The sequence below is a fragment of the Penaeus monodon genome, chromosome 9, assembly GCF_015228065.2.
Source record: "Penaeus monodon isolate SGIC_2016 chromosome 9, NSTDA_Pmon_1, whole genome shotgun sequence".
Classification (NCBI taxonomy): domain Eukaryota; kingdom Metazoa; phylum Arthropoda; class Malacostraca; order Decapoda; family Penaeidae; genus Penaeus; species Penaeus monodon.
This window is the reverse complement of record NC_051394.1, coordinates 44,221,303-44,246,699: the sequence shown is the minus strand read 5'-3', so window position 1 is coordinate 44,246,699 and position 25,397 is coordinate 44,221,303. Positions and strand designations below refer to the sequence as shown.

The 25,397-nt window shown below is 42.0% G+C and overlaps 1 protein-coding gene and 1 pseudogene across 1 annotated transcript in view; one reads left to right on the top strand and one right to left on the bottom strand.

The window, feature by feature from the left end:
- LOC119577198 overlaps positions 1-9,787 on the bottom strand; it is a 60,731-nt pseudogene extending 50,944 nt beyond the window's left edge.
- Positions 9,788-10,244: 457 nt separating this feature from the next.
- Positions 10,245-25,397, top strand: part of LOC119577196 (importin-5-like) — a 48,648-nt gene continuing 33,495 nt past the window's right edge. The window contains exon 1 of the mRNA XM_037924926.1: positions 10,245-10,374. Within this exon, the coding sequence (XP_037780854.1) occupies positions 10,294-10,374 (81 nt within the window). The 5' untranslated portion in view covers positions 10,245-10,293. The remainder of the gene's footprint in view (positions 10,375-25,397) is intronic.

The window sequence follows — 25,397 nt, the reverse complement described above, 5'->3', positions numbered from 1 at the left end:
ACATTCTTAACATACCTTTTGATTAAAGCTTCCCATACTGCTTGTAGGAGGAATAAAATTCTTCTCAGTAAATGCATGTAGCAAGAGGAACTCTTTTCCCTCAGAACGGCCACCAAGTAGTGTTCTAGACATTACATTTCCTGGAGTAATATCATTTAATTATGTAGTATAAATTTATACAAGCATGTCTCACAAATCATATAAATATTCTGCATTTTGAAAATATAAGACTCAGAGATATATATCAGACAATAACAAAAAAGACGTTACATTACATCATCATCTATCTGTATTTATTTGCCAGAATAATAATTCTATCTAGTCTACAAGATAGAAGAAAAAATGGTTCAAATGAAAAAAGAAATATGGCACAAACATTATCACCTGCAATATTTGTAATTTGTAGTGCTAATGGACAGTACATTCAGCTCACACATTAATCGGAGGACATATGATGCATCTTGCATTGTCATTGTTACAAGCTGAAGTAATGATGATGATGATCTGGATTGCAAAAGTTATAAATTTAAAATATGGGAAAATTGTAGGTATGGACATTGGTATTACCATTATTTTCATTCCAGCTGTCAAAGCAACACAATTTCCATTTCTTTATCATTCACAAAAATAAAGAAATTTTACATTAAGACGAAAATCTGACCGCTTGAAAAACGATACTTACTCATACATCTTCTTGACTTCATCCACTGTCAAAGTCTTGCATTCACTTTCTGGAATGCGTAGAACTTGATTCACCAAAGGAGCAAGTCGTAACTTTTGGCTCTTATGAGTTCCATTGAAGAAAGTTTTAATCACATACTAAACGACCACACATGGCTGACCTTTCGGCAAACCCTCTACCCTATAAAAAGTAACATGAGAACTGTTAATAAGAATTCAACAAATGAAACCTTGAATTTGCCAAAAAGCATTTCTCATTAAGGTAACAATAGAGAAAAAGATCTCTAGATCCCTTATTATGATCATTTCTCATCAAAACAGTAAGTAAAATGTATCAGATGAATTACAACAAATGAGCCAAATACCCACGGTTAACTTTGGCATCTGTGTACGCCTCAAACGACCAAGACGGGACCAGTGTGGAATCTTGTTGGCATTTACACGATGAAGCAGGACATTAAGGTCAAACCATATATATCATGACCAACCACAATATCTGGATCATTTTGTGGATCTTGGCCAGTAAAAATCCTAGGAGAGCTCTTTCTGTTTCCATTTTCTCAATTTTAGTGACCTGTATCTAGGCAAAGCATCCTTCAGGTCCCATGGCCACGTAACATCAGATGGATGTGACATTGCTAGAGGGAAAAAAATTAAGATTTAAAAGCTTTCCTTTCTTTCTCTCTTTCTTTCTTTTAAGAATATCTCTGAAATTCACTTTCATATACTTAAAAATTGGAGAACTTCATTAACTTACCACAGAAATGCAATTGTGAAGGGTGGTTGTGGTGCTGCCTTGTCAAGAGGAAATTCTTGATGAACAAGACAAGACACCATTGCAATCTCATTCTGGTGAGTTTTGGGGTTGACAGTGGTTCGCATACCATTGTCATCACCACAACTGGAGGAGGAACCAGACCAGCCACAACAGATACATGCTCTGGTTTGACAGTTACAGCTGCAATGCATCATAAGATGATGTGCCACAAAAGAAAACTTTTAGCATTTCAGAAAGGAAATTCCCATTGGCAATTACAATATACTAAAGAACAAATAAGAACAAAATTATACAGACAATTAACAACATGCAAATCATTTTGATCAAAATTATTACCTCAACTTTGCACCAGGAGACAACTGTGATGGCAACTGTGGGAATTTGATATCTAACCAGCATGGTCCCTTAATCCGACGGTCCAAAAGGAAAATTCCAAAGGGGAAGTATTTGTACCAAACACATGGCTGAAAGTTTCACCAAAATATCTGATGGCAGGGCTGGTAGACTGGCCTGTAAAGATTTTGTATGTTTTTAAACATATCATATTACAGATTTGCAATAGGGGAAGTGAATACATAAGGAAAAATAAACAGTGAACATTAATAACATAAGTAATAATGATAAACCATAATAACAAAAATAGTACCAATGACATCCAGCAATTCAAATAAACGAAAATACTTACTGAATATCGAACTTCTAAATAATCAGCTTCATTAGGACCTCAAACTTTTCAAATGCATAATTTTTCTTTGGCTTTCTTACTCTTGAACTCCAAAATCTTGTATTTCTGGACTACAGTCGAGTTAAATTCTTGGTAGACTTCCATCATGCCTACAGGGTCCTCCGACTCTTCTTTGTTTTTAGGTCCATACGCTGTGGATACAGTTGTGATTTGACCTTGAGATTGCTTATGTCTATGTGATATATGTTCAGAATCCTATAAGCAAAAAAAAAAAAAAAAAAAAAAAAAAAAATAAAAGAATAAGAAAAAAATGAAGGAAAGAAGGAAGGGAAGAAAAAGGGAAAGAAGAAAGAAGAAAGGAGAGTAAGGAAAGAAAGAAAGAATGAAGAAGAGAAAGAAGGAAAGGAAGAAAGAAGGAAAAAAAGAAGGGAGAGGAAAGAAAGAAGGAAAGAAAGGAGAGAAAATAAGGAAGAAAAGAAAGAAGGAAAGAAACGAGAAAGAAAGGAGGAAGGAAGGAAAGTAAAAAAAGGAAGGAAGGAAAGAAGGAAAGAAAGGAAAGAAAGAAAGGAAAGAAAAGAAAAAAGAAATGAAAGAAAAGAGAAAAGTACGAAAAGAAACAAAGAAATTGCATTCCCAACTGAATTACCTTTCTACGGGGAAGCATATAAATTCTCCTCTCTATGTTCTTGACCGCAACACAGCAGCTGGTGTAGGTCTGCGCCGCCTCGATCCAAACCTTCCCAAACAGGTACACCGTTCCTGGCTGTTTGTATATGTCTTCATAGGCATCCAACCAGTAAAATCGGAGGACCTGATGGGATTTTTTTTTTTTTTTAGGTATTATGAATTATGCAATGGATATAGTTGACATTAATAATTTATGACTTATGCAGTGGATATAGTTAAGACATTTGCAAATAAATTAAAGAATATTTAATCAAGTAGCACTTGAAGGGTAAACATTTTCTTTAGAATTAATATTGTAGGTCATAAGTCCTGAGCAAACATTACTCATGCAATTTGTTATTAATTTCCAATCTTGGTATGATGATCACCAATTTTCCAACAAAGTCATCACAAGTTCAATCAATAGAACTATGTTTTAGAAAATTATAAATATGTGGGGGAAAACCTAAATAATAATAATTAACAATAATAATAATAATTAATAATAATAATAATAATAATAATAATAAAAATAATAATAACAACAATAATAATAGCAATAATAGCAATAATAGCAATAATAGCAATAATAATAATAATAATAATAATAATAATAATAATAATAATAATAATAATAATAATAATAATAATAATAATAATAATAATAATAATAATAATAATCATCATCATCATCATAATAATAATCATCATAATCATCATAATCATCATAATCATCATAATCATCATAATCAGAATAACATTAATAATAATATGAATAGCACTAATAATATTAGCATTGGTAATATTAACAACAATAACAATAACAATAACAATAATAATAACAACAATTAATAATAATAATAATAAAAATAATAATAAAATTAATAATAATAATAATGATAATGATAATGATAATGATAAAAATAATAATTATTGGTACCTGTTCTCCTTCACTATTGGTGGTCAGTGGTAGCTTAGAAGCATCAATCTGGACATCTTGCACAATACTGGCATCCTTTACTTCCCCCTTAACGGTCTCCCAGCCAGTTGTGACTTGAGCAACATCTACTTTTGGCCTGAGGAAGATGGTTCTCTTTTATATCTCCAATAATATTGATTAAAGAGGAAATTTGCAAAGACATAAAATGGCTTGAAATATTTGCAACACTACAAAAGAATATTAGCTATTTTTCTCCACCCACTTGGCAGTAAATCCTCTGTTCACTTCTGTTTTCACTTCTGTTTTCACTTGTGGTTCTTCCTTCACTTCCCTCAACTCTTCTTTTGGCTCTTCCTTTTCCAATTTTATTGCAGCTTTTTTCTCTTCACTGACTAGCATTGCCTCCATCTGCAATTAGTAATTACAATCTTACAATTGCTAACTTCGGCTTTCATTAAGATTAGAATAACATTCATCATTTTACACACAAAAGCAGTTACTGCATTAATTTGTTTCAGTCTTCCTCCAATCACCCAAAAATGAGAAGAAAATTCTAAGACCATATCATCATAAAACTAAATAATACTTACATTTTCTACATCTTCATCATCAAAATCCATGTCCATAACATCCATGGAATCAAACTCATCAATCTGCTCTGAGAGAGGCTCTTCTTTCACCTCCAGAGATCTTTTGGCCTGTTGAAGACATCGGCATTTAAGCAAAAGACAACAACATGCAAAATAACAATAGCTATAATAATAAAGATAACAATAAAGATACAAATAAATATGATAATGACAATGATGATAATGATTTGTAGTCGTAGTACTTCGCCATAATCTTCCCGTTAACGACATTCACCTCTATAGAAAAGGCAGAACCAAGTATACCAAAGACAATATAGACCAAAAAGAAATGAAAAGGAAAAACTTACCTTCGGTGATGTCCCATTGACCACATTATCCTCCGAAATGGTTCTTGGCTTCAAAGGTTTGGGCGAGGCCTTCACTCGCACTGGAGTAGTCACCTGTGGTCTGGCAAAAGGATTAACAGGTGGCGCACTGGGAGGTTTTGGCACCTTCTTCTTGAGCAACGTTGGCATTGGTGGCCGGATGGTGTCAGACTCCTTATCAAGGTCTTGTAGGATGTCTCCCAGTAATTCATCATCATCCAGGCGGATATTAGTCTGAAGAAATTGAGAAATATTGCAATTATCTAAAGAACACTGGGCATGCTGATAGTGATATTAATGGTAAAATATAGAAATGATAGATGTTATATTATTCAACTTTTATCATTACCAGAAAATGAAATGAGGGAAGACAAAGGTATGGGAAAGAATGACAAAAGGAAAAGTTGAAGATAATAGGAGCTACAGAAGAAATTAGACTAAGGATGGAGAAAAAAGAAAAAGATAAAAAACAAAAACAAACAAAGAGGGCAAAGTAAAATATAAGAGAGAAAAAAAGGAAGAAAAAGAAATACTAGAGAAAGAGAACAGAGAAAGGATGGGGAGTGAGGATGGGAATATGGGAGAAGAGGGAGAGAGATGGAATGCTGCAGAAGCTGTGGAAAGGAGTATGAAAGATAGACAGGGATTAAAGAAGGGGCTGAGGAGAGTCTAAGAGAAGAGAAGGAAGGTGAGAGTTGTGAAGACAGAGTGACGAAAAAAGAAAAGGAAAAAGGGAGGAAAGAGAGGCTGGAAGAGCAGGGAGAGGAGGGTGGGATATGATAAATGGGAAAGAAGGAAAATCATAAAGGAAAAAGAGGGAGGTGATAAAGAGTGGCAAAGAAATGGAAAAAGGAAGGGGTGAAAAGGGAAGGAGAGCATAAACTGAGATGCGAATAGAGGGTTAGGAGAAAGGAGAAAAGAATAAGACATAAAAAATAATAATAATAATAATAATAATAAAAAAATAAATAAAAAAAGAGAGAGAGAGAGAGAAGATAGGAACACTCAAAGAACTTAAGGTAATTTTTTCCTGAAAGTATTTATATACAATGATACGAGAACAAAAGGCATACTATAATATTTTTAAAAACTTATGAGGCTGACCCAAGACCTGATAAACAGTAATAATCATTTCCCCAAAACAAAGAAACAAACCAACAAACACACAAAATCCACTCACTTCAGCTCTCTTCTTTTTTGCTGGCATGTTGATGAGCATATTCTTAATGTTTCCAGCTCCTTGCCGCCCAATAGACCCTGTGGAGGCCTTGCCACCCGCTTCCTTGCGTTTCCCACCCTTTTTCGCCTTTTTGCCAACAAACAAATCATCCTCACCGGCATCATCATCAAAGATCTCTCGCCCATCTTCCACATACCCTGAACCATCTAGAGAGAGAGAGGGGGGGGGGGGGTTAAGGTGTTTTTTTTGGGGGGATGCTGCTCATAAGATTCATGTTGACCACCTCAAAAAATGAACACAAATTATTTAATCTCATATATGCAAGACAGTACAGAATCAACAATTTCAGAAGACAATACAAGCAACAGGCTTTTAGATTATTCTATATGCAACTGAATTACATTCATTATGATTACAATACAAGAAATCAATATTGAATCAATCTTGTAAAATAAATCACGTCTAATAATAGCTTTTTTTTTTTTTTTTTTTTTTTTTGTGGCAAAATCTCTATTTAATGCTCCAACTCACCATCATCAACAATCCAATCATCTTCGAGGCGGTCCTGACGTCTCTGAGAGTATTCCCGTTCATCAACTTCCTCATACACATTTACTAGTTCTGAGACCTGGAGATGCAAGCATGAAACTCAGGAGGAATATCAATGAACAGAATAGCAGACATAAATCTAGATTACTAAGAAAAATGGCAGTGAGATATGGAGAGAATATGGAAATATAAACAATATTCTTTGGTGACAAGAACATATAACACTAACTTTGTTAAAGATGACAAACATCAACAATGAAAAAGAAAGTAGCAAAAAAGTTACTTTGACTGTATCACCATCAAAATGAAAACAGGTGTAGGAATTCCATGAGAATGCAATATGGCTCTGGTCCCTCATGTCAAACTCAAACTATCACCAGTTGGAAATTGAAATGAAGAATATAGAAAATCATACAAGAAAATCTATGGTTAGAACTATGTGTAGAATATACTTAATTTTCATTAGTATAAAATAAAACAGAAAACAGAATTAAATACATTATGAAATAAATGAATCTTTGTCTAAAAAAAAATCTATATATTGCCAATTGCGCTTTACATTCCATCATATTGCTTACTTCATATTTATGTTTGGACCCCTTCAGCTCACGTAGTTTCTCAAGCGCTGCTAATCGCCCATACTTGTCTTTGCGAGATCGCTTGGAACGAGAAGTTGCCAAGCTGTCTGCAGCCGATGGAGATGCTGAAAAATGATGGGATTGAATTCAAATGATGATAACATAATAACAATGATATTGAATGAAATTTTAGTAAGAACAAATAAAATAAAATTAAATAAAAAAATTTAAAAAAAACAGGAAAAGGTTATGTAACCTCCAAACTAATTTTTGTACAGAAAGGGTTTCTAACTTCATTATTAGTGTTACATTTCCACCACCAACATCCCATCACAACAGAACATCAGTCCAAGCTTTGCTGCCCATTGCCAGAGTGCAGTTGCTGAGGGGACTGCCTGACATTTTGCTACTATTCAGGTAAACTTCAGACTTTTTGTAATTGCACCAAAGATCACAGTAGGTTTCAAGTGAATATGGATAGAACAACATTGTTCTGAGAAAAGTATAATGATATCTTTAAAACACTTATCTTCATCTAAGCCTACAATCTTAGAGGCTTTGCTATTTGAACCAAAAACCTCCCTAACTCAGGGGCTTTGCCACTGGACCCCCACCCTATCACTATATTTCCATAGTATAAAAGGTATGAATGAGAAAAAATATCTTCACAAACAAGAAATTTATTTGACTGGCTTCTATCATATCTTCATCAGAAGATATAATCACAATCTGGCAAATCCATCTCTTGTATTGTGAAGATACTTATTCTCATTCCTTTTATACATTTGTCAACTTGAATACAATTCATATTTCCCTAGCATGGGGTTCTATGCCCAGACTTCTACCTGATGATTGCCTTGAACTTATCTCCAGCATTTATTGCAACCAACTTTCTTCATTTCTGACATTATTTGCCTGTGCAGAATGTTCCATATATCAGTATATGTAGTTTTTCCCTTTTTGGGTACCTATTTAGAATACCTTTGCAGGACAGACTACAAGAATAGTGGTATCAATGGATTCCTCTAACCCTCTACTACCAAATATGTAGGACATTTGTCATGGAGACCCCCCAACCCCCCACATAATTGGCCGCAATAGCAGGGGGGGCATGAAAGGTATCACAGAAATTGCAGGGTAAAATATGAATAACATACATGAAATACAAGCTTGGATGGAAGAGGCCCGTGGGACGACCTAGGAGGTCATAGCTTGGGCAACTCGAACAGACTTGTTAGGAGGAGCTTGAGATGAACCGAGGGCATGCCTGGAGGTTCACCATGAGGGACCTCCATGGCTGGAAGCATCCAAACCCTCCCCAGCTATCAGGAGACGGTGTTGGGGGGGATCATTTTCTATATATACAGGTAGTAGAGAATAAGAGAAATACCGCCATTGTCGTGATCAGTCATGCGAAGGTATTCTGTATATTTACCTCTTTTGATAATGCTATTAGATTCCCCTATCCTAGTGCAGACAGTACATATATAAAATTTATCTTTCATGTCTTTCATCAATACTTATATTTCTATCACCTCCAACAATAAAAATGGTATTTGTTACCAAGAGTAATGTACCCTCCAGAGATGATAGTCCAGAACTTGGGTATCATGCGAACCGAAAAATCCTGGATATCGTGCTTTCTATTTATTCCCTAGACAGGGGGGAAGCCACCCCTGAACCCCCCTGATATTAGCACTTTATGCCAATCTATAGAAGACAGGCAGTAAGTACTCTAGATGCGTGAGGATGTTGTGGTGATACGCAGTGGATATTTTATCTTTTTGCAGTAAATACGAGGCCACTGCAGCTGTAACTGTTGTGCTACATTACTCTATTTCTTATCCTCTAATAGTTAGAAGTGTCCATTTCCCTCCATCTCTGTGCGTCATTCTCGGCAACATTGACCGTAAGAATGTTTAGGTTGAAATGTCAAAATGCATTAAGCTAGGTCACCGCTTATAGGTTAATCTGCAAGAGGGTGTGTCTACCTGAGAGAGAATTAGCACCTTCTTGGCATTTATCATTTTATGGACTAAAACATGCCATTGTTGTTAAATCTACTGGTACCAAATGCACAAAGCTCTCCTTAAAAAAAGGCCTTCTAACAATTCTAAATAAAAAATATACAAAATTGCATTACGTATATTCAGAAAAATCCATAAGTAAATTTATGCAAGAAAATGTTTCACAAAGACGTTGAAAAATGACAATCTCTGAAGACAACAATTGCAATTTTACCGGAATCCTAAAATCTTTAACATTTTCAGCGTAGTATTAAATGCCTTAGCAGAAACTTGTGATGTTTATAAAGTCTGTTTTAATTATATTTCACTCGTGAAATTATAATAATAATAATAATAGTGATATCATGTCACAACTTGCTGTTCGGTCTGGATCCTTCCCTAATTCACTTTCCTTTTTTGAAGTTTCTGTCAATCTTATCCTTTAGAATTTATTTTTCCGTAAGTCCTGACCATGTATTACTTTATTTGCCAGCTTCCTCACCTGCGTCCCCGTCAGCATCCATGGCGAAAAGGCGAAAAATCCAAAAGGAAAATCGAAAGAAGCAGAATTTTACGCGCGAAAAACACCATCTAAATGTCAACAGTCCGAGAGATCGGAGAGCGGGATCGTCTCCCGGATGTGCCTTTTCGGACGGTGATTTCACGCACTCGCGACTTCTCGGACTCCTTTGAAACCAAAAAGCGCGGGAGAATGAGATACGAATGTCAACAATCCGGGAGGCTAGGATTTGAGATCGTCTCCCGCTCGTGAATTCTCGGGCGGAGGTACCCCATGTGCGACTTCTCGGACTACTCTGGAGGTAGTCCGAGAGGCCGAGTGGCAGGATCGTTTCTCGGCCCGTGTTCTTTCGGACGGGGATCTCCCTGTCGCGACTTCTCGGACGCCTTTGAGACTAGGTCGAGACGCTAGCGAGTGGGATCGTCTCTCAGTCCGTGTTCTTTCGGACGAGAATTTCTCATCTGCGACCTCTCGGACTCTTTTCAAAATCCTAAAAGCGCGGGAAAAGAGAAGGAAAACGTCCTATAATCTAAAGAACTATAGAAAGTATCTTAAAAATTTAACTTTTCTCTTCGCACATAAAAATCTCAGCTACTTCTTCAATTTTAAGACGACCCGTAAAATAAGACCCTCAAATGCTATTTTTTCCTCGGGTCAAGAATATCAGAAGAGGAAGCGAGAGTATATAGTGCCTCAGAGTGGAGGAGTCGAGCTCAGTGTTGGAACGGTCGCTCGGCTGTCTCGTCCCGGCGAAAATGGCGGGCGATCAGGAACAATTCCAGCAGCTCTTAACTGGATTATTGAGCGTCGACAACAAGATCAGACAGCAGGCCGAGGTGAGTGCGATTAATAAACCTCAGGCGGATCATTTGAGTGAGAAATTTGTCGGAAACAAGACGGGAGTCGGCCAAAAAGCGCGAGAGAAGAGGGGCGATGGCGACTACATTGTCCAACGTGGTTTGAAGGAGGACCGAGGTGCGATTGGTGTAATTTCGCTCCCCCTTTTTTTTCTCTCCTCCTCGACTCCGGTTTTCTCGAGGGCCGCTCGTACTCGGAAGGGAAAGCCGGGAACGGGAGAATCGAAAAATCTCGCCGAAATAGCATGCCAGGATAGAAACAGATGACGTAATATGACAATTCTCGATCTCTGGGGGGAAAATCTCGTCGCTTTGTTGGGAACAGAGAGGAAGAAAAAGGGAGGTTTTAGATATATATATCCGTTTCTTAAGCGAATTATCAGAGAAACCGCACCAATGCGCAGGAAGTAGAGCCGAAAAGACCAGGCCAGAAGGCGAGAAAGAAGGTAAAATAGCCACGCGAACAGGAAACGCATGGAGTCCGTCCCTCCAACATGTGACGTCTTAAAAATATACCCTTAATTTCGACCGATTTTCTTGAGGGTGGGTTTATTTAGTTATCTATGCCTTTTAGGAGCCGAGGTCGCGTCGTCGTCTTTAATTCCTGTGTGTTTATCTTGCTGGAAATGTTCAAAATGTGTTTTAAAGGGACATTTCGTATTCGTGTGGCTAGAGAAGAGTGAATTAATGTACGTGTTTTAAGGAAAGTAGGAGAAGGTAATCGTTTATTTTCTTTCATCTGTGTTTTATCATTTAAGGTGTGTGTGTTAAAGGACTTAGAAAGTTGATATAGTGATTAAAATAGATCGTGAGTATTTCCGGATGGCGAGACACGTGTTTTCGAGGCGTCGGGGGAAAATCACGTAATTTATGTTAATTGGAGGAAATGTAAATGTTTTTTTTTTTTTTATTAGATCTATATATTTTTTTATTTGTAGGTCGAGTACATGTATTGATGTTGCTGTTGATTATTTATTTTTTTTTTATGGTAGTTTTAGCATAGGATTTCTTTTCCCATTTTTCCAGAAAGGGGAGTGTTAACATCTGCTTGTGTGTTATGGGCGTGTTTATATTTTCTCTGATTAATTACCATGTTAATGATAGTCGTGGGAATTGATTCGTTGTGAGAGTGAGAGAGAGGGGTGGATATTTGCTTCACTTAATGAGGACTTGCATGAATCATAAGCTGGTGCATGGCATGGCAAGGGGGCTGGAAATGGGTTTGCCATGTCTAACTTGTTTGTCTTTTGTATTAAGAGGATGGAATTGTGAATGAGAAATGAGTTGAAGTGGTGAAAGGGAGAAAAATGATGGTGGAGGGGAGTGGAATTGCGAGAGATTCTTGCATGCTAGTTGAAGGAAGGTAGAGTGAGAGAAATTGGTCATTGTGTCTTATGGTCGTACAAACGTTCTCAATATCTTAACATTAATGCCTTTAATAAGCATCAAGGTAACTGTTAAAAGTTGGAGTTAGAAGTGTTGATGATCAAGTACCCAGACTTTCAGAATTAGAGAATAAATTAATGAAAGAATTCCATTAAGCTGCAGAATCATGGGTACATTTAGCATAAAATTTGTGTTTTTAATCCACTGCTCAGTTTCAAGGAGATTTGCACTGTTGAGAGGTTTAGTAACACACTCTTTACCGTCGCATTGGTCACAAAGGGGGCAAATGGAGTATTTCAGTTATGTGTTTGTTTATTATATATTTCATAAGATGAAAGGGTGTGATTCGGAAATTAATGTCCCTCACAGAAGGGTTTGTATTTTGCATGCAGATGAGGCAATGAATAGAAGGTAACAACCATAAATTTGCATTGAGTGTGACAGCTGCCAAGTACAGAATAAGAGCTTTATTGAGGTACAAAAAGCCAAGATACATTTGTGATTGTAGGAATAGGGGAGGGGGGAGGAGCCAGTAAGTCCTAGTATAGGTATCTTGATTAGAGCCGATTCCGCATGCCTGGGAAAGCCTTGGAAATATTTTCGGCATTTTGTGCATGGCCATATTCTGCAAAGGTAGAATGTAGCGGGTGGGTTCTTGATGTATTTAGTGCTCCTTGGAGAAAACTCGCCGAATGTCAAGTCATTTTGCATGAACTCGCTTGATAGGTAAAGTGGTTACGTCTGTTTTGATTTTGCATTGTTGGTATTGAATAGTGCATGATAAATGTTATTGATGCAAGAGCTGATCAGTTGGCTAAAGTTATATTGCCACAAGGTGCAGAATCACTAAACATTTTCAATAGCATCTCATAATTTTGATTTATTTAAAGTATATTAATCAGTTGAAAATTATAAGGTGCTGCATTATTCTCACCTTGACATGTCTCTTTAAATATTGCTTTTTTGGCACATGGTAATTTTTTCCCCCAGGTAGGTAATAGTATGCATCATAAATTATTAATGGGGTATGGCAGACCATTGGTATGAATTCTGAGTCTTGGAGGAAAGTGAAGGTCCTCATTGGTACACAAGTTGTGCTTTCAGAGATGTGCATAAAGTTACATAGTAGGTAATTCTTGGCGTGGGTGTCGTTGCTAAGCCTGCGATAGGAGACGGGATTTCTTGTCTGGTATTGGATTTCCTTTGCCACAAGTGAGTGCTTTTCTTCTAACCACACCTTTTTCACTGGCCTGGTCTTGCTGCGGGTGATGGCTGACGTACAATTTTGTAATGCCCAGACAGTTGAATTAAATAGTTGTTATGAGTGTTGATCCTCATGACTTGCAAATGCAGTAAAATTAATTCAGTTGTTCATATTCTGCCCTTTTAAGGTGCTAGCTTATTTGTGCTGCCAATACTTTGTCAGATTCCGAAAATTTTTGTGTCAATTTGGGGGTCTTTTCTCTTCTTGTCTTTGCCCTCTTGAATTCTATAGCTTTAATGAATTAACTTTTACTATTAAGAAAATCATAAATTGATAGTCTCAATGATAAGTTGTGTAAGAGAGGCCATGTGCAGAGTTCCTGTTGTTAACATGTTGCTATTCCATCTGAAGTTGAGCGTCTGTTGACAGGTTTGCATACTGATTGATTCACGTGTGCAGGGTATCATTTGTTAGATTTCTTAGTAATTCAGAACGTATTGCAAGCCAGGGAATGCTGTCTTGGGCACTGGTAGCAAGGTGTGCATCCTGTTGTAAGAAACTAACACATTGAACTAGTAAGTGCATTCTATACCTATCTCTATATTATCTTTGTTGTCTCCTCTTCCAATGGAGGTGATTTAACACCTGAAATGTCACTTGAAGAGATTACAAGCATATTTGGTTAAAGAGGTCAAAGTGTCACATAACCTGTACAGTTGACAGTCTTCACTGCTGTGTTACGATACAATTTGCATGACATGAGTGTGTGGAAGCGGAAATAGACCAACATTGCAAAGAAATACCATGAGCAACCTCCACCAGTTATGTTTCTCGTATTCAAATGAGAACCTATAGAAAAACTTATATTATCCCGTGTTTGTAGTCTATGGCAACGTCCCTTTTTGTGTTGACAATAAACGTGGAGCAAAGCTGGTGGGAGAATTTAAAGTCATTCATTCTAGGCTGAGCACGCTGAAAATGTGTGCCGATTTTTCATAACTAAAGTTTTTGATTCGTGTCTCTTAAGGTACTCTCTCTGTAGTGTTTGTCGGGAAGGGGGATACTCCTGTAGAAATTGCCTGTCTCCTGTCGGTTTTTTTCCCCGGTTTCTTTTTCGCTTCTCTCTCTCTCTCTCTCTCTCTCTCTCTCTCTCTCTCTCTCTCTCTCTCTCTCTCTCTCTCTCTCTCTCTCTCTCTCTCTCTCTCTCTCTCTCTCTCTCTCTCTCCTCCTTCTGTTCTCGTCTTTGTCTTCTCCCATCTTCCATTATTTCGCTTTTCTATTTATCATATTTTCTCATTCCTTTTCCCCCCTTTATTTTTCTTGTTTCTTCTCCTACTACCTCTCCTCTCTTCTTTCCTTCTCGTCTCCTTCTTTCTCTTCCTCCTACCCTCTTCTCCTTTGTTTATCTCCCTCTCCTTCCGCACTATGGTCGCGCACTCCCTCGCCCCCCTTTTCCGCGAGTGGAGTTTTCTCTTGTTTCAAGTGTGTCGGCTCTCCACGTGATGCAAGTGTGGCCTCACCCCAGCGCGCCGGGCCACGTGGAGTGAGAGCGAGACCGGCCGATGGGGGAACCACGTTGGGGATGTCGTCATCGTCGTCGTCGTCTGCTGGGGTGGCCCGTGTTTCGCCTTTTTTTTTTTTTGTTGTTGTTGTTGTTGTTGTTGGGGGGATGTTAGCGGTCTTGTGTTATTTTGTTATTTGTTTAAATGTTTATATATTTATTGTGGTTAGTCATTTCGTGTCGTGTATTTTCTTTCTCCGTTTCGGAATTGCGTTGTGGTTATTTTCGGATTTCTCTCTCTCTCTCTCTCTCTCTCTCTCCCTCCCTCTCTCCCTCTCTCTCTCCCCCCCCCTTCCCTCCCTCCTCCCTCCCCTCTCATCTAAGTATTTGACAACAGGTAAATAGGCTGAAAGGAGATGACGTGTTTCTGAAGGGTGTGACTTTAGGAGGGGGTTAGTGGAATGGGCGGGGTAGGGGTAGGGATACGGGAGGGGGAGAAAGAGGAACCGTAAGTACCAAAGCATGTTTGGGTTTTTAGAGGCTTACGGAACCACTCTATTTTACCTGTTCACTTTTTTTTATGTACATGATGTGTGTGTTTGTGTGTGCGTGCGCGTTTTCTGTTCTGGTTGTTTCTGTACACGTGACCGTATGCCTGAGCAGAGTTTCATAGTAAATTCTACGCACTGCCGTCAGTGTTTACATGTTGGCTGCGTTCCGAGGGGGTATAGGAAGGTGTCTCGAGAGGGGAGGGAGAGAGGGCGAGGGAGTTGCGTCGTTCACGGCTGTATATATATTCTCCCCAGTCACACAATCTGCGCTTCGGCCGTGGATGTGAATTAAACTCCGTTGGAAGCCGTTGAGACCCCCCCCCCCTCTTCGTCCACCCCTCACCCCCCATCACGAACGGACACGGGTTGTTGCGTCCTTAGGTGCGGAGGAAGGCATTCAAGGACCCCGCTTATTCTTCGTTATCAGGAATCTTAGCGTCCCAGCTGGTAGGATGGGAGAGACGTGAGGAGGAGGAGGCGCGCGCGGAGGGCCCCGACCCCCTTTACCGATGGTTCTAGTGGCGGTGACGAACGGAGGGACGGGGTAGGGACTGGGGTTACACGGCGACCTTGAACTTGGCGCACGGGGAAGGGAGGGGAGGAGGGCGAGAATTCGTGAGTGTATAGGCTGTGCGTCCTTTTCGACAGTGCGTTCCGTTTCTGCGCGGTTGTGAAGGCGAACACCTGTATATCATCGACACAAGTCACGTACTCCTCTCTCTCTCTCTCTCTCTCTCTCTCTCTCTCTCTCTCCCTCTCTCTCTCTCTCTCCTCTTCTCTCCCCTCCTCTCTCTCTCTCTCTCTCTCTCTCTCTCTCTCTCTCTCTCTCTCTCTTTAATAATATATATATATATATATATATATATATATATATATATATATATATATAATTTTTTATATTTATAATAATATTATAATATATATATCTATATATATATTATATATATATATATATAATATATATATATATATATATATATATTTTATATATATTTTATAATATATTTATAAATATAATATATATATATATATTATATATATATATTTATAAAATTATATATAATTATAATATATATATATATATTTATAATATATAATATATATTTATATATATATATATACATATAATATGATATAATACATATATAATATTTATATATATTTATAAAATTTTATATATATATATAATATATATATATATTATATATATATTTATTTTATATATATTATATTATATACTTATATCATATATATATATATATATATATATATATATATATATATATATATATATATATATATATATATCCTTTCCCACCCACTCCCCTTAATATATATTCCTTTTCTTTGTTGTCTTCAAAGGTACCTTTCACGGAACTAGCATGACGTAATTCATCGTTTACTTTAATCCCTGTTTTGAAAATATTTTGTTTTTGCCAACTTCGTATTATTGTTTATGTTTAACCTTGCTGGTTTTTCTTGCCTTGCCGAGCCTCGTGACTGACTGACGGACGGAGGAGGAGAGGGAAGGGGTCGGGAAGCAGACACGGACGCGTGCAAACTGATGGGTGGTTTGGATAGACCTTGCCTGACCCCACTCTTCCCCTCCCTACCCTGTCTGTTTCTCTTTCCTTCTGCATGATTTTCTGTCTTCTCTGCACTGCCTAGAGTGTTTTGTCTTCAAGGTATCGGCAGGAGAATTTATAGGGGGGGGGGGGGTTGTAGTCGGAAGAGTGCGGGTGTGTGCGGGTGCGGGCCCGGGCGCGTGTGTACGTGTATGTATGCGTGCTTTAGTTGGCTTCTGGTATGGAATATAGGTAGGTAAAGTTTTGTGTTGGCACGGTTTCTCTCACCCTCCCTCACTCCTCTCTCCCTTCTCCTCCCTCTCTCTCTCTCTCTCTTCTCTCTCTCTCTCTCTCTCTCTCTCTCTCTCTCTCTTCCTCTCTCTCTCTCTCTCTCCTTTTCTCTCCTCTCTCTCTCTCTCTCTCTCTTCTCTCTCCTCTTCTCTCTCTCTCTCTCTCTCTTCTCTCTCTCTCTCTTCTCTCTCTCTCTCTTCTCTCTCTCTCTCTTCTCTCTCTCTCTCTCTCTCTCTCTCTCCTCTCTCTCTCTTCTTTCCTCTCTCTCTTCTCTCTCTTCTCCTTTCTTCTCTCTTTTTTTTTCTCTCTCTCCTTATCTTTCTCTCTCTCCTTTCTCTCTCTCCTCTCTCTGCTCTCTCCTCTGTGTCTCCTCTCTTCTCTCTCTCCTTTCTCCTCTCTCTCTCTCTCTCTCTCTCTCTCTCTCTCTCTCCTTTTCTCTCTCTCTCTCCTTTTCTCTCTCTCTCTCCTTTTCTCTCTCTCTCTCTCTCTCTCGCTCGCTCGCTTGCTCCCCGAATGATGTGAGAAAGATGGGGGGGGGGGGGGTCCGAGACTGCAGTGTGCGGTTCCTGCCTGGCTTGACTCGTTCAACGATTTACACCGTCTTGGCAGACCACTGGCGCTGCTGCCGCCATCAGGAGAAAAGGTGTCATGGCATCGAGTGGGATAGCTACCTTGGTGCTCGAGGGCAAGGAATAGTGCTGAATTGTTTTTTTATCGTTCTTTATTCTCTCTCTCTCTCTCTCTCTCTCTCTCTCTCTCTCTCTCTCTCTCTCTCTCTCTCTCTCTCTCTCTCATTTGCTCGTCAGTCAGGGAGGTCGGTGTGTTATGTCTCGTGTTGCCAGGGTGCTTGCATAAGCATCCTGTACCGAGGTTGGCAGGGGGTCGTGGTACCTGCCCCTCCCCCTTCCAGCTTCCACGACCTATTGTTGCACCACGGGGCAGGGTGCAACTCGATGGTACAATAGGATTATTATTTTTAGGAGAGGTGGTTTTACCTACACCTGTGTTTCCCCACTTTCGTAGAAACTTCTGCATATTCAGTGTTAGGGTGGACTCCCTTTGTGGCCTAAGATTTCCCCTCTTTTCTTTCTTTATTTACTTATTTATTTCTCGAGTTTGACAAGGTATTGTAGATAAGAGACCGTCTGCCTTGAAGACTCAGGTGCGTCGCTGTATAAGGCCGGAACGCAAGCTAGCTTCATCCTCACATAGTTGCGATGCGTCCAGTCGGCAATATAAACAACATTGGACCGTTGACGTAGCTGCCTGTGTGCTGTACTTTTCGGATGGGGAGGGGGGGGGAGGTGTAGGCGCGCGAGTCTTGCCTACCAAGAACCTGTTGTCGGCTTGAGTCCCTTGGGGTCGTTTACCCACTACTTACTTATTTTCTTACCTTCCGAGTTCACGCCACCCCAACATTTAACTCCTCTCGCAGATGGTCTCGGGTTCGCTGAACTTCTTTTATATCCTCTTTTTTTATCTCGTTGCTTTCTCCCTCTCCCCGCTTCCCCGTCTTCGAGAAGGATCGGTTGACTCGGAGGAGGTACCGTTAATACGCGAAAGCTGCCCGAGGCATGGATGGGCGAAGGATTGGCGGCATCCTATCCCTTCCTCCGCTCCTTGCTCGGCCCTGCCACGTGGTCTCTGGGGGCCACGTGTTCGATCGTCGCGAGGGGAAGGGGGCGTGGGCGGTTAGTCGTGGAAGGCATTTTGGAACAAATGGGCCTGGGGGGGGGTAGTTGGTTGGGGGTGTGGGTGTCAGCTGCTTCGACGAAAGTTGTTGGGCCACGTGGTCATGGGGAGGGGGAGCTCATGCGCAATATTCTAACGCCCATCATCGTGACCTTAAGTCTGTGGGCGGCGTGAGGATGCAAGGAGTGGCGCCCCTTTCTCTCCTCCCTCTTCCTAGTCCCCGCTTTCTCTTCCTCTTTCTCTTCTTACATTCCCATATTTTTCTCCCCCCCCCCTCCCCACCCTTCCGCTCTTTCTGCTTTTTCTTTGTTTTAATTTTTTCACTATCCATTTCGCTATGCTTTGCAGCCCTTTTACTATCCTCTCCATCATTCTTTATGCCCGCTATGTTTTATTCCTTATCCCAGCCGCCTTTCCAGCCACGAGATGCCTGCAGTAGCTTAGTAACTTTCCCGGGTTAAGGAGCGGTTGTCGCCGCCAAGTCATTGTGGGCGCGGGCCGTATCATTGTATCCGGTAATGTCATTGTTTCCACGTGATAAGACATTGAGTATCGCCATTATGGCATTCCCGTTGCGGTTGTCACGCATTTTTTGCTTTTGACCCTCTTTGCACCCGTTGGCCATGTGACCTTCGCCGTGGGGAATTTCCTTAAAGCTGTTAGTTCCTTGAGGTCATTGCTGTGGGTAAATGATTTTTAGGTGCATTTTTTCAGGTCGGCTTCCACTTCGCCTCTGAAGGTCATCCTCGGCCTTCAGTTTTTCTTTCGTTGTTTCAAAATGAAAACAAAAATACGTGCGTGTATCAACGCTGTATTCCCTCTTTTACTCTCGTTCTACATTGTCTTATTACATCTTGCAGGCAGCCTGTCGCTTTTCCATGCAAGTCATCCTTCAGGATTTTTCTTCCCTCTACTCGTGGTATCGTGTTGCCTCTTGTTATTCAAGACTTCGGAGGGACGAGGATAACCCTGGACGCTTGTGACGGGCGCCGCCTTACCGCTGGTGTCTCGTTCGCGTTTCTAACCGTCGGGCTGTTGTCCCAGGGCGGGAGCACCGGGTAGGATTGCATGGTAGCCGCTTACATTATACCCTTCCTCTCATTCCCAAGGCTCAATATATCTTGTGTTTGCTCACACGCCGACGCAGGTCTTCATTCCTGGAATGCGCGTTTGCCAGTTTACGAAACTGCTTCCCCGAAGAATGCAAAGAATTTAGAGCGGAAGTTTAGGAATGTTGATAATTTTGACTGATCGCAAGGGAAAGACGCGAAGCAGTTGACAACTTAGGGTCGTAAGGCTCTGCTCTGAGACCTCTCGGATCCTCTCCCGAACCTCTCCAGTGTCCAATTTGGGGCCTCGAGGAACTTGTTAGATGTGACACGTGGGCGACTAAGCGGCAGCCTTGAAAGGTTCTAGTGTTTCAATTTGGCCGAGGTGCTCCGTGATCCATTAACAGGTCTTTCTGTTCCGAGGTGCTCCGTGATCCATTAACAGGTCTTTCTGTTCCAAGTTCATGTGTTTGATATTCAAGATCAGCGGGTTTTCGTGGCGACGTTCGCAGGCGCGCTACGGTTCACGGAATGTGGTCGTGGACTTGTTTCTTCACGCATTATGATTCCATCTGTCCCGGAGAGGAGAGAGGTGTTGATGCTTCTTTGTGGAGAAGGTACAGAGTGCGGGAGTAAAAAAGGGAGATGGGAGTGCGATATGAACAGTCCTAGAGGCGCACGTGGATCTCGTGGTGACAAGGATATGATGATTTTATGAATCTCTGGGACTTCGTACATATGGCTTGCTTGAGGGAGGTGGCTAGTTAGAATGCCTACATTTCGGATGAAAAACCTTGGACAGATTTTGAGGGGGATGTCCTAGCGAGTGCAAAGCATACGCGATAAATGACGGATGAAACGATGCAATGTAACGGTATTTCTGGAATGCTTCCAAGAGGCAGACTTGCTGCATAGTATCCTACGAGAGGTTTTGATGAGGGTGAGGTGCCGGCGGGGACGAGGGAGGAGGCGCCGCGTGGGAACACCGTCGGGAGCGTTGGAGCGTGAAGACGTGCTTGGTAGGAGGAGGAGGAGGATGGTTGCTTGCTTGTGGCGCCGCTCCTGTGCTGGCCACAGTACCCACCAGCTGCAGATGGTCCTTCACCCTTCACGTGTGGACTTGGAGGACGAGGCACTGCAAACGGAGAGGCACTGCGTAGCAACACCGACGCCCAGACATCATGTTTTTTTCAAAAGGGTGTCGAGGTTAGGGGAGGGTGGAAGAGTAGCCACTGGGTCTCGGGAGGACGGTTGTAAACCAGACAGGAGTTATGGCTTTATTGCTCTTACTCCTTAAAAAAGAGTGTGGGGGGAGGGGGCACACGGACAGGTAAACCAGGAGTAATTACACGATATATTAAGGAGAAAATGAATGCCGTCGGACGGGAAGGCTAATCGGGATTTAAGGACCGAGGATGAGGTGCAGGAGAGACCTCGGGGGATGCGGAGGTGCGGCTGGGAAAGTTGCGATGCATGTCCCGTGTAAGAAGCAGGTGTGGAAATTAATTACTTCGTATTTATTAGTGGCGAGTATTGTTATGCTACGAGCAATATGTAAATGGCGAGGCAATACAAGTCTGTACTGTAGTCCGGCAGATTGAGTAATTTACATGTTTCAGTGCCTAGATCTGTAGGCCTGTGTGATCTTGCATTATACACAGAAGTAGCGCCTAATTCAAAGAACAGTTTTGGAAAAACTGATGAAACGGGCATATTTCCTCTCGTGCACGGGGAAGTTTAGAGAAGACGAGTGCCAATAAACGCGGAAAAAGTGCTGCCCGATGTCGAGACGTGTAATTACATCGGAGTTTTACATGCACTCTGATCGTAATGCAAAACCGGATGGGCAAAAACTGGTCTTCTCCCGCCTGAAGAGTGTAGGATGTGGGCAGAAGCGGGTTTGATGTAAAGTGTGTGAATGCTGAGTGCGTACCTATAGAGAGGAAGAGGATGGGGGCCATTGGGCATCGGGTATTGATGGATTGCGTGTCCGTAAAGACTTCAAACGTTTTCCTTCGCTCTTGTTGCTCCCCGCCCCCTCGTTTCCGCTTCTCGTTTACGGTCTCGAATCATCCTCCTATCTATTTCTGTTCCTAACAAGGGCATGCAAGAGACGAGGATAAGGAAAGAGGTTGCGAATTGGAGGGGGAGGGGGAGGGGAGCTTGTATTAACTGTGTGCGAGAATGGAGCTTCTCGTAACGAGGTGTAGAACACTATATCCTGTCTTCCGGATATGATTAACGCAAGGCAGCGAAACCTCCTTACCCCCTCCTCCTCTTTCATCTCTCCCTCTCCCTTTCCTCTCCTCCTCTCTTATGATGTGTCCAAAGATCTATATTTCTTAGTTTCCCATTAACTCAAGAGACAAGCCTGAAAGAAGACGGGAACGGTCTATATTCAGCCGAGTGTTCTGGTGGTTTATGAAAGTTAATGGTAGGTGTGTTGGAGCGAGCGTGCTGGTGGTGGCGTTAGCGGTGGTGGTGGTGTGGTAGGGGATAAGGGAGGGTCCTGGGGGAGAGGGGAGGGGGAGGGGAGGCTGTGGTGGCGGTGAACAACAGGTGGTTGGCAGAAGAGTGTTCCCGCTCCCTGGTCTGTTGTAAAGAGCGCTTCGCCACCGCCATCCGCCGCCGTCGCTGCCGCCACCGTTGTGTCCTGTTGTCTGGCTGCCTTGATGGGAGTCTTAAACTTTAGGGGAAGATGTGAGAACGAAGGCGAGACTTGAAGAGTCATTTGAGTCGTGGGATGTGTTTGTCCTGTTTTGTTTCTGTGTATGTGTACGTGGGTGGGGTTAGATTGTGTTTGTTTATTTATTTGCTTTTTATTTTTATTTGAACTGAATTGTTGCTTGTCATTTCTTGGTTGGGTCGATGACTGAGGAAATGATATCCCGCTTTTATACGTATCATATTTGTGTATATGTTGGTAAATATTTTCTACTTCGCAGAATCCCCTAACGGATGACATTTTAAAAATCCTCTTGGTGCTTTTTTTGCTCTTACTCACTAGTATTTTTATTCGCGACGATCTGGCAAGACGAGTTCTAAGACTCTCCGGGAAACTCTTCATTGCATGATTTTTGACAGGTCCGGCATTGCATGAAATGGGCAGATCCTGGCAGACGGCCACGACCACCTGTGTGAGAGAGAGAATGCCCATTTTAAGTAAGGGTCTTTCCTACTCCAATTCTGCTTTCCCCAGTACCCTTTCATAAAGCTTGGGTAACCGGGCAGTATCGACCTTCGCCAGGGACGTCTTGGCTTTGGCCTGCTTTGATCCTGTCGTCGAATGCTTCTTCTTGCTCTTCTGGTGTCCGCCCCTTGTCCACCCACACGCTGTGCTTGCCTCGCAGCCTTTCCGGTTCTGTTGACAGCCACGTGGGCGGTTATGGGTAGGCCAGGAAGAGGGTATGGGGGAGGGGGTAGGGGGATAAGTGGAGGGTAGAATGTGAAGGGGAATGTTACACAGGGATCTCTACACCTCCCTCTCTTCCCTCCCTCCCTCCCTTCCCCTCCCCTCTTCCTTTCCCCCCACTCCCTCTCTCCCCTCCCTTCCCCCCTCTTCCTTTCCCCCCACCCCCCCTCTCTCTCTCTCTTCCTCTTTTCCTCACGCACGCACGCGCTAAAGTTTACCAGGAATGACACGCATTTTCAGGGAAGGCCGACGCGAGAGTGTCGGGGCAATCATCCTGTGCTTCAATACTTTCAAAAGTCTTGCCGCCTCCGGGACGCTTTCATCGTTGCTAGTACGCCAGTAGCTACTTGTCTGTCAGGCCGCTTTGCATATCTCCTCATCAGATACGTTCTAATACGTTCATGCATAGTGGCATAAACGCTTATCCAGCATCTCGCGTTGCTGTTCGCGTGGCCGAATTAATCCCAAGGTCTTTTGACCCTCCCATCCGCGCCCCCTCTCCTCCTTCCCCGTCCGTCAGCTTTGGAAGAAGGGAGTGAGACGGGGCGTGTGTCGAGTGTCAGACTATGTCACACTTGCACTTGAAGGGTTAAGGATCGGTCGTCTGCATGGTGGGCCCCCCATGAACCCCCTCCCCCCCCCCCCACCCGTTCACACCGCCAGCAATTCTCTTCTCATCCGGTTAGATTGATGCGAGGGGGGTAGTCACTCGCAAATTGTTCAGCCCCCAATCCTTCCCCCTTCCCTCCTTCCTCTCCTCTCCTCTCCTCTCCTCCTCCATTCTGCCATCTTTATAAATTCGGTAAGGTCGCTTTTGCTGTGCGTTTTCCCCGGCTCGTCCACCTTAAAGGTGGTGTTCCGTCAGAAGAAGGCGCATTTTGCTCATTTGCTTTTTTTTCTCTCTCTCATTATGTCATTGTTTTCAGGGTTTAAAAGTGTGTTTATGACGGCTGTTGTAATGTATCGTATTATTTCTTGTATCCGTGTGTCGATTTATTATGGCTGTAGTTTTACCCAAACTAAAATTTTGTCACGTTACACTTAAGTTAAATATCCCCGAAGACAAGTAAATGAAAGCATAATGCGGTCCAATTTCGGCATATTATTGGCGATCCTTATCTGCATGCATTGCAAACGTCCTCTATATATTTTCCTTTTTTTTCCATCCGACCTCATATTTCCACGAGGGTTCATTTAAATATACCATTGTCATTGTGGCGATGTTGTAAGTGGGTTTGGCATACAGTGACATTTTAGCAAAGTGCCACTTTTCCTGGGGACCACGTGGCAAGCAGGGCGCGACGGCACAGGTCGGCCCTACCCTCGCATGTCCCCAGTCCCGCCTAGCCCACGGTCAGGGCATGGCGGCGAGGAAGCGGAACGATGTGCCCGGGAACTCCAGCTTTAGCCCCTTGGTGTGTCTGTCTGTCTGCCTGTGTCTACCTGCGTGTGGTGGGACCAGGTACTGGGTTGCATGTCTCGCCACCTCTTCTGAGAATTATTAGCTCGGTTGGTTAAGACGTGCGTCTCTCTCTCTCTCTCTCTCTCTCTCTCTCTCTCTCTCTCTCTCTCTCTCTCTCTCTCTCTCTCTCTCTCTCTCTCTCTCTCTCTCTCTCTCTGTTCATCTTTTCCTGTCTTTTATCTCCTTTTTTAAGTTTAGTGTAAACCAGGAAGTGAGACGGATCCACGTCCGACTAAAGAGAGATTTCTTTAAAGTCGCGTTTCAGTTGTGACGCGGAGGCGGGGGTGGAGACGGTGGACTTCAAGCAGCCGAAAGATACTACGGTGAATGGAAACAAGGCGAAGATGTAGGGATAGGGAAAGAAAGAGGGAAGGAAGAGGAGAGTAGCAGGAAACGCCAGCAAAGGGACGAAGACCTTGGGATCACTCACGCTATTCAGCTCGTCGTCAGGGATGCTAAGATGCTTCTGTTCCCGAAAAGGCAAAGCCAAGATGTTTTGTCAGCCCCGAGACCATGTGCATTTGATACGCTTTTTTGCGGCCGAGGTGCTGGTGGTGGCATGTGGAGGAGAGGAGGGGTGACTGCGCATTCGTCGTGATCCTTTTCTGTCTGTCTTTTTCTTCCTTTGTCTTTTTCTTTCTTCGTCTAATGGATTAATGGATTGATGTAGGCGAGTCTGTGAGATTTGTGATCCGTTAGTGTTGTGTATACGTACTTTATCATCATCGCTTACCTCTTACCGTTTTCTGACGCGGCCACAGTCTTCAAAGACACCGTCCATTTCGAAATCACCTTCATTGCATCATTTCGTGGAGATCTCGTCAATAACTCGTACTTTTGACCCGAGTCCGGTATTGTCTCGCTTCACCATTCCGAGCCTTCTTTTTTC